This window comes from Helianthus annuus, chromosome 13 (genome assembly GCF_002127325.2).
Source record: "Helianthus annuus cultivar XRQ/B chromosome 13, HanXRQr2.0-SUNRISE, whole genome shotgun sequence".
Taxonomy (NCBI): Eukaryota; Viridiplantae; Streptophyta; class Magnoliopsida; order Asterales; family Asteraceae; genus Helianthus; species Helianthus annuus.
In genome coordinates, this window is record NC_035445.2 from 171,736,836 (window position 1) to 171,746,180 (window position 9,345).

Genomic DNA, 9,345 nt, shown 5'->3' on the forward strand with positions numbered 1-9,345 from the left:
GGTTCAAGTTTCCTATTAAATAACCATTCAACACACATACGGGTCAATTAAAATCTTAATGTTTACATAAGAGTCCATATTGTCTTTCTACTGTGTTATCTTTATTTATGATAAACATTACATTCTCTCATTTGACACGTTATGAACCCCTTTTTCCAAGTTCTTTTTTCGAGATGATTTTAATTCATTTAATCAACAAGGACTTCTGACTATAATCATACATGTATATACATATTCCATGGTGCGTATTCATTTACAATTTCATTCAGTGTAACTTTTAGAACATAGCTAAAGCCAAAATCTACAAAATTATACGAACTTGACACTTAAGGCATTTCATCAAACATCTTGTAGGCATCGTAAGGGTGGTTCACACTAACCTAGTAACACCCAAAATCAACTTTCTTCTATTATAATTAATTCAGCCCACCATTAATAATATGTCGCGATGTTACAACATATTGTTTAATTGACTAACTTTAGGTACGAATAATAGCAGACTGGACCAACCGAACATCTATTACACATCTAGAGTCTATCTAGATAATTCATCTGTCAATTACCAAAACCCAACAAAAATCACAAGAATACATATGAATCCATGTGTCATAACTCAACAAAATTTAAAGAGCCAAATACAAATACATTGCATTAAAGTTAAACATAAGAAACCAACCCGGTGAACCGACTGTGAACAAGAGAAAGTGTATTCTGCCATTATGTTTGCTTGAAGTTCATTATAAAATATGCAGACTCAAAATTCTATTTTTGACTCTGTTGGTTCAGGCCAACTCAAAGGTTTCCTGCTTGCAGACTTTCTTAATAAAATGAGTGTGTAAAAAACAAACTACTGCAAATACATTATTTATAGAAAAACAAAATCACACATGCTTGATATCTGCCACTATTCCATGATACGTAGCATTCCAACGTTCACAAGTTGCTACCTTTCACACGTTCAACTCCTTTTCAGGTCAACCAAGACCAATTCCGCAACAACCCTTTTGACCCCTTCATGTGAAACCCGGTTTCGACCCGTTTTGGTGACCCGGCTATATCCCAATCAAGATTAACCCAACACCAACAGCCCAAGTTCCTCTTCTGCAACCCAATTAAACGTAGCTACAGCCCAGTTGTATTCTTTTGATCAAGCCCATCTTGTATTTCTATTTCTAGCTCCCAAGTTAACTTCAGCAACTATTCTTTCAAAATTCAATATTTCATTTCCTGCATTGAAATTAAACATTTTAGTATTAGAATTAATTCAACTCTCATGTGATGCTATATCACTATCCTCATCTCCTTTAGTTCTTCTCAACACACAAATCAATTGATTTTACAAACAATTAATTCTAACTTACTTTATTTTTGTGGGTTGACCTCCGACTAAAAAAGTCAAATGTTGAATCTGCAAAAATCTGAGCTTCACAAAACCTTGCTTTCTCCATCTTTGGATATAAGTCATCTACCTCCGGCTTCAGAATATCATAAATCCAGATTCAGCAGTGTAAAACCTGCAAAGAAAGTAAAAATGTTTGACTTTCTAAGACTAAAAAAACATTTTCTTTTTGCAATTGTCATGAGCATAGCAAAATAATGTCTAAACAAACTTGCATTTTCAGTTTCTTCTAACCTCTTTCAAAAACATTTTCTTTTGGCACAAAGATCTTAATAAACCTCATAATTCAGAATAATTTACTTAATTGTCTTGAGACTGTATGTAAAATTTGTTGTTTAAATGAAATAAAAAATAAGTATATAATTTACACATATGAAAAAACCACAAGGAGTCAAAAGGTTATATAATAAAAAAGTACCCGGAGTCTATTTCGATTTTGGGGATATGAGAGATGAGGGGATAGTAGTGGGATCCTCTTCCTTCACACCTTTTTCTCAGATCTGAGCATTCTTCGATCTTCAAACTCAAAAGTGACGGTAGTAGCTGTTTTGGCAGATGTTTCAACTTCGGGCACTGCTCAATGGTGAGATGTTGGAGGGAGGTGAGGTGTTGGAGTCCCATTGAAAGTGATTCCAGTTTACCAAATCTTTCTATCCAAAGATGAGTAAGAGAAGAGGGGAATATGTGGGATAATTGTCTAAAATTCCTCACATCGGGTTCACCAAATAACCATAGCTGAACAAGGGAAGATGGAAAATTCTGAGGGCCCCACTCTGACATGGGCTTCTTCAACCCCCCTATACGAAGGCAACACAAATTGGGAGGCCAAACCCCACCATGACAGGAAGGATCAATACCTCTACAATTTGTGATTTCCAAAACTTTTAATGAGCTGAGATTCTTCATTTGAAGGGCAGACAATGACTCCATGCTGTTACATTCTTTTATAATCAAACTAGTGAGGTAAATGAAGTTACCCAATTGCATGATTGATTTCAAATTGGTCCAGTCACTTATATTTATGCTTTCAAGCATGGGCATGCTTGCGCTACTAATCTTTTCCATTAGTTTCTCACAACCCCATATATCAATTGACTTGAGTTTCTGACCTCCTCCTGCTGCTGCTGTTGGGAAGGAGACATGTGTAAGTGAACTACAATCACTGATATCCAAACTTTCAATGTTATTTGGACAACAACAACGCTCCATGTTGTCACAGTCTCTTACCTCCAAAATCCTAAGAGATGACAGGAGGTTGCTCCCAAAATTATCCTTTTCTTCTTTCTCTCCTAAACTCACCAAATTTGAACATTCAGATACTGTCAGTTTCTTTATATTCACAAGAACCTTACTCGCCTCTTCTTCTGATTCCCACAAGTATCTTATTTCATTACACTTCTCAATTCTTACTTCTTCAACTGCCCCAATATGTTCTATAACACCTTTCCACACCTCATAAGTAAGCCCTGAAATAGAACTCATTTTCAACTTAGTAATTGATGAAGCTGCCTGAACCAGACTTCTCAACACACCATCGCCACAGCCATCAATTTTTAACACTCTTAGCAAAGGTAGTGCTTCAGCTGAGACATCAACCAATTCAGGACAATTGTTTATATGAAGCTTACGAAGGCAAGGAAAAACTGCATCATTGGTAGACCATATCTTCCATCCAAACATATCTTCAAAATGTAAAAATTCAAGTGCGGGTAATGCTTCAGGTGAGAATTCAATCATTTTGGGACAATTTACTATAAGAAGTTTTCTAAGACATGGAAGCGCTGAAAGTAGTGTTTTTAATGAGACTTCAATCAATTTGGGGGAGTCTACTATCTGAAGCTCCCGAAGGCAAGGAAACACTGCATCAGAAACCTCATTATTGGTTGACCATACCTCCCAACCATGCATACTTTCAAACCTTAGGATTTCAAGTGAAGGGAAGGCAGCAACAGTTAGCTGGTTGGTCCCAGTTAACTCCGAACCTATGAATTCAACATTAGGCATCCTACTTATATACAACTCCTTAAGTGAAGGTAGTTGCCCAAGTTGTGGTAGAGATGTACAATTTTTACAATTGTGTATCGACACATGAACCAGCCGGTGAAAAGAAGGATGCCCAACCCATTTTGGAAACTCTATTCCCCCATATGACTTAACTGCAAGCTCTTTCAACCATTCACTATCAGGTTTCAGCTCTTCGAGAACCTCCTTTTCAGGTGTTTCATGTTGAGAACCATCCCCCCAATTCAGCTCTAACTTAGTAAGCTTTTTTAGAGATAATTTTGCCTCATGTGCATCCACTGCGCTTTGCACTTTGCACAACCCTACAATGGAAAGTTCCCCACCGAGATTATTCAATCCCTTAAGCTCCGTTATAGCAAACCCACCATCTCCTCCAATGACAATCTTGGTGAGAGTTTGTAGGCTTGTCAGCTCTCCAATCCCCAAGGGTAACTTTATATGATACGAAGTACCTCTAAAGTCAAAATGCTGCAACTTTCTGAGCTTTGAGAAGCTTTTAGGCAACTTAGTCAATCTGTAACATCCACAAACCAACAATATCTGTAGATTAAAAAGATTACCAATGTTCTCTGGTAACTCTTTGATGTCAGTTCGAGATAAGTTAAGATATCTCAAGTGCTTCAAACTACCAATATAATCTGGTACCTCACTTATCTCAATGCCACTCAAAGAAAGCACCCTTAATAGTGGTAATTGAGGAAGTAAGTCAACCAAAATCTTACTGGAAAAGTACCTTATACGATTTTGATCCATAGATACTCCCAACAATGTTCGTAGACTTCTTGCCCTTTTAAAAGGCTCAAACTTCTGGTAAGCTTCATATCGCTCAGGAATGAACGACATATGACGGTACTTCGTCAAAGCTTCCTTCCCCAGCTTGGTATGATTCTCAAACCTTAAAACAAAATCTTCAGCAACAAATGTGGCCAAATCATTCATCAGGTCGTGCATCACATATAAAGACTCGTCATTAGGTGCATGCTGTAAAAAGGACCTTGATAACAGTGCTTCAAAATCTTCTTTGCCAAAGTCTTCTTGTGACTTGGTTGCATTTGATTGACTTAAAAAACCTTCCCCCATCCACAATAAGACTAAGTCCGCTTTGTTAAACAAGAAGTCCTTAGGGAACAAGGAGCAATATGCAAACAACCTCTTCAAATTTGCAGAAAGATCATGATAACTTAGCATAAGGGCCGGAAAAATCACCTTCCAATCTTCAGGAAGATCACCAACATATTTAGAATCCCATAACTGACTACTTAACACGTCGTCCCACTTTTCAGGTGTTGTTTTTGTTCTGAGTAGTCTTCCAATTGATTTTAAAGCCAAAGGCAAAGTACCACACTTTTTCACAATAGCTTCACCCTTTTCCCTAAGGTTTGGGTATGGATCGAATGTATCTACACCCAATGCATGCAAAGCAAATAAAGACAAAGCATCTTCAGAGGACAAACTCTCCAGAAGGTCTAGATGACCAAAACCTAGCGTTTTGAGTAATTCCTTCTTGCGAGTTGTCATGATTACCCTACTTCCAGGAGCCCCTGATTTTAATGGTCGCGCTAGGTTTTCCCAATGGTCATAGTTCTCGGTCCACACATCATCAAGAACTAGTAAAAATCGCTTGTCTTTAAGTTGTTCTGTAAGAGCAACTTGAAGCTGATTTAAATTTTCAAATTCCTTGTTTTCCTTTGACACATCTTGAAAAATGGTTTTGCTTATCTTAAAGACATCAAAATCATCAGAAACACAAACCCACGCCTTGAGTTGAAAGTGATCCTTCACCTGTGTATCGTTATATAGCATTCTAGCCAGAGTGGTCTTGCCAACCCCACCCATACCAACTATGGGTACTATGCTAAAGTTTTCCTTGGATGACCCATCACCCCCTAACAACTTCTTCAGCAATCTCTTTTTCTCACCTTCTCGCCCAACAACATCAGATTCTAGCAAAGAGGTTTCGTTTCCTCTATTAGGATCTCTCTCCTTTCCATCTTTCACCGTCAAACCTAGCTCAGCGTTTGCTTTATATAGTCGTTGTAACTCGATGGTAATAGTATCTATCTTGGGAGACAACCTATGACTTAGTGAGAAATTTGTGCAGCAAGTTGGGACAATCAGTTTTTTTACCTTGCTTGTGCTTGCTCCTGATTCCTGGGTCAGCTCACGACGCATGGCTTCCGTAGCCACATCATCGAGTACGTCTTCGATGTCATAAGCCAAATGCTGGAGACTACTGAGCCATAGCCCAACAGATTTTTCAGTTACTTCCTTTTCAGAAGCATCATGAAGAAGAGCTTGGATCAGGGACAGTTCTCTCCCCAAATTCTCGAGCTCGGAGTGAATACCCTGAGCACGAGCATACTCCTTGAAGACTTCATCAGCAAGCTTTTCAAATATGAGTTTGACAAGTGCAGTAGTAGCAGCATCAGCCATTGTTAACAGTAGTAAATTGGAAATGAGAGTAAGTAGTTGGTTTGTTTTGTATGAGAGGAATGAAGATGAGATAAGATGAGTGCAGAGAAAGAACGTTGTTTTATGGTCACTAATTTCAACCAATTGTCTTGAATTCACATGCATATGGATAAATGTTGATAAGATATGAGTGGAGGAAAAGAACGAGTGTAAGTCATCCACATATAGTCAGTCATCTTACATTCTGTATTCAATTATTCATATTGTCTTGTAAATATCTGATTCGGTATATCATGTACTAATATGCATGGTATTACTATTACAAACAAGTTGTCCAACCAAATACTGATTTTATAATTATTTTAAGATAAACTGTTAACAAATGTAATTTAAAACTATATAAAACTGACAACATGCGTATATAAACCCCCTTCTATTTGATTAAAATAAAGAATTTATAAAGCTTCGGTGGTCGCGCTTGGTTAGACGGTTACTAGTCATTAACTGAAATGCCGAACAAAGCGCCTAGCCTAGGATTTGTCGAAAATAATGTAAATTAAAAGTAGATTTGGTTGTTTTGTTAAGAAAACTAAATTAATGAGGTGTAAAAACACTAAATTGGTTTAATAAGTAGTGAAATTTAATTTAATTAGGTATCAAAATATATTTTAATATAATATAAATTATCACTTGTTTTTTTACAGCTTGAATTACACCAAATCCGTTTTTAGTGAACGGTTAACGCAACACCACACTAATACCAAACTCCAATTGTTTTGCCAATTGATAAACTATTATTTAATTAAGAATAGTTATCTGCAATACAATTAAAATAACAAAAGAAAGGTGAAAAGCAAAAGCCATTACCTTGTAGAAAGGTTGAGATGAGGTCACCAGATTGTCGGATTATGTCTTGGAGGCTGTAGGTTGAGCAGAGAATAACTGGTTGCAAATTTTGATCAAACACACTAATTATCTAATCAAATTCAGAAAACACAAAACGATTAAAAGTTACCTGAGGTCTCTTGTTTCTTTTGTATTTTTTACAGTTTCAGCTAGATGGGCTAGGCCCACGTTTGGTAATTCATGATTCTAGGCCTTTTGGCTCACATGTTCATTAGCCACCAGCCCTCCAGGCTCCAGGTTGATTGGGTAATTTTATTCCACCAAATTTTGCTTAACCAAATTTTGTATTTAAACATATTACTTTGGATTTCATCAACAAGTAAAAATGGTATTTGGACTGCGAGATACTGCGTATTTGAGTACTAACCTAAACTTCAAAACTTATTTGTGACTGTGTATTTGTATTGCATCTCGTACTCTCGTTGAATCACTGAAAAAAATTATTTTCAAAACTTCAAATAAACAAAAGAAGTTAAACGATGAAATAGATTAGCGTTTTCTAAAAAGGAAAAAAGAAAGAAAGAAAAAGGATACGTTGAAAAAATTCAATTAACATTAGTAGATATGTTATCTAACTCAATGTAACCAATACGAGCATTACAGTTTTGGATCAAACGTAAAGTAAATCGAATTTATACCGTACAAAAGAAACATAATCGAACCCGGGTTCGTTCTTTTAGTGGGGATTCACCTAACCACTACACCACCTGTACCTTTGCATCAAGACTTAGCGTTGTCAAAACGCAGGATAATTCTTGTTATACATATCTAATAGATATACCTTATGTAAATATAGATAAGATCATGTAATTAGTTCTTCCCTAATTTATGGGATTGTAGTTTGTATATATTGAGGTGTAAATCAATGAGAAGAATCAATTGAGCCATAATATTCTTCATGGTATCAAGAGCCTAACCCTAACCCTACTTTCTTTTTCTCTCCCACTGCCGTCGGCCTCCTTCCTCTTCTCGGCCGGCCATGGCATCTCCTCCCATTCACCCCGCCGTCACGATAAACAACATCAAAAACTATATTCCCTTGATCCTTGATAGTCAAACCGAACATTATAACACTTGGGCCGAACTCTTTGTCCTCCATTGCAAAGCATACGAGGTCTTCGACCACTTGCAGCCCCGTGCAGACGCGACATCCTCCTCCTCAACCAAAGAAGCAGCCGACAAAGACAAGGAAAAAGCTCCGGTCGCCAAACCCAACTATCTTGAGTCATGGGAACGGATCGATTCCATTGTTCTACAATGGATCTACGGTACCATCTCTCAAGATCTCATGCACACCATTATGACCACCAACACTACCGCTTACGACGCATGGTGCCGTCTCAAGAACCTCTTCCTCGACAACCAAGCTGCTCGCACCATTACTATACAAAACAAGTTCTTCAACTCTCGGCTCGAAAACTTCTCCAGCATGACCGAGTATTGTCAACATATGAAGCTTCTTCACGATCAACTTATTAGTCTTGGTTCCACCATATCCGAGAATCAGCTCGTACTTCAGATCCTCACCGGACTTACAGACCAATATGAGAGCATCTCCCTAATCTTGCAGCAAACCCAACCGCTCCCGGACTTCTACAACACGCGCTCCCGTCTACGCCAACTTGAAGAACGGAAGACCGCTCAAGCGAAGACATCGGCTCAAACCGCCGGCACGGCCCTTCTCACCACCACCGATTCGCCCCGCCGCCCTCCCTCCGAAACCCGCGGCCGAGGCCGTGGCGGACGCGGCCGAGGCCGTGGCCGAGGTCGCGGACGTGGTCGTTCCTCTAATGGCCGTGGTCGTTACCCCCCTTACCAACCACCCTACTGGCCGCCACCTCCATGGGCCGGCTACTACCCACCACAGCCAACATCTCCTTGGGCCCAATGGTCTCCTCCCCCATGCCCCTACCCATCCAACCCAAATCCTGATCCACCGGCTCAACATCAATCGGCCCAAGGAATCCTTGGCCCAAAACCGAGCACTCCCTCTTCGGCCCAGACATATGCTACTGGATATGCTCCAACAGATATAGCACAAGCACTTTACAACTTGGCTCTTCATCACAACGAATCTTCATGGACCATGGACACCGGTGCGACAGGTACAATGTCTCCTCAATCTGATAAGTTTCCGTCTCTTTTTAATTCTAGCATTATTCGCAACATTATTGTTGGCAACGGCAAAACCATTCCGGTACTCGGAAAAGGCAACATAACCCTCCCCCCACCTTTCCCTCCCTTTAAATTAAACAACGTTTTATACGCTCCTAACCTTGTTAAAAATCTAATTTATGTGCGTCGTTTTACTACTGATAACCAATTATCTGTTGAATTTGACCCTTATGGTTTTACTGTAAAGGATCTCAAGACCAAGAAACCTATCCTACGGTGCAATAGCTCGGGGGACCTTTACACTCTCAACCCGTCCAACATCACGAACCTCACCACCGCATCCACTTTTGCAGCTATTTCTCAAGATATCTGGCATCAAAGGCTCGGCCACCCTGGCCCACCTATTTTACAAACTTTAAAAACTTCTTCTTCAATTTCTTGTGGTTCTTTAAACAATAAAGTTTGTCGTGCTTGTATTTTTGGGAAACACA

At 39.0% G+C, this 9,345-nt stretch overlaps 1 protein-coding gene across 1 annotated transcript; it reads right to left on the bottom strand.

Annotated features, from left to right (window-relative positions):
- Positions 1-1,798: 1,798 nt before the first annotated feature.
- Positions 1,799-5,995, bottom strand: LOC110900364 (putative disease resistance RPP13-like protein 1). The gene has a single exon (XM_022147243.2). It carries the CDS (start codon positions 5,852-5,854, stop codon positions 1,799-1,801), a length of 4,056 nt encoding a protein of 1,351 aa, XP_022002935.2. The 5' UTR covers positions 5,855-5,995.
- Between the last annotated feature and the right edge of the window lie 3,350 nt (positions 5,996-9,345).

What these genes read in the sequence shown, in the direction of transcription:
- LOC110900364 (XM_022147243.2), bottom strand. Translation starts at nt 5,854, where the DNA reads ATGGCTGATGCTGCTACTACTGCACTTGTCAAACTCATATTTGAAAAG.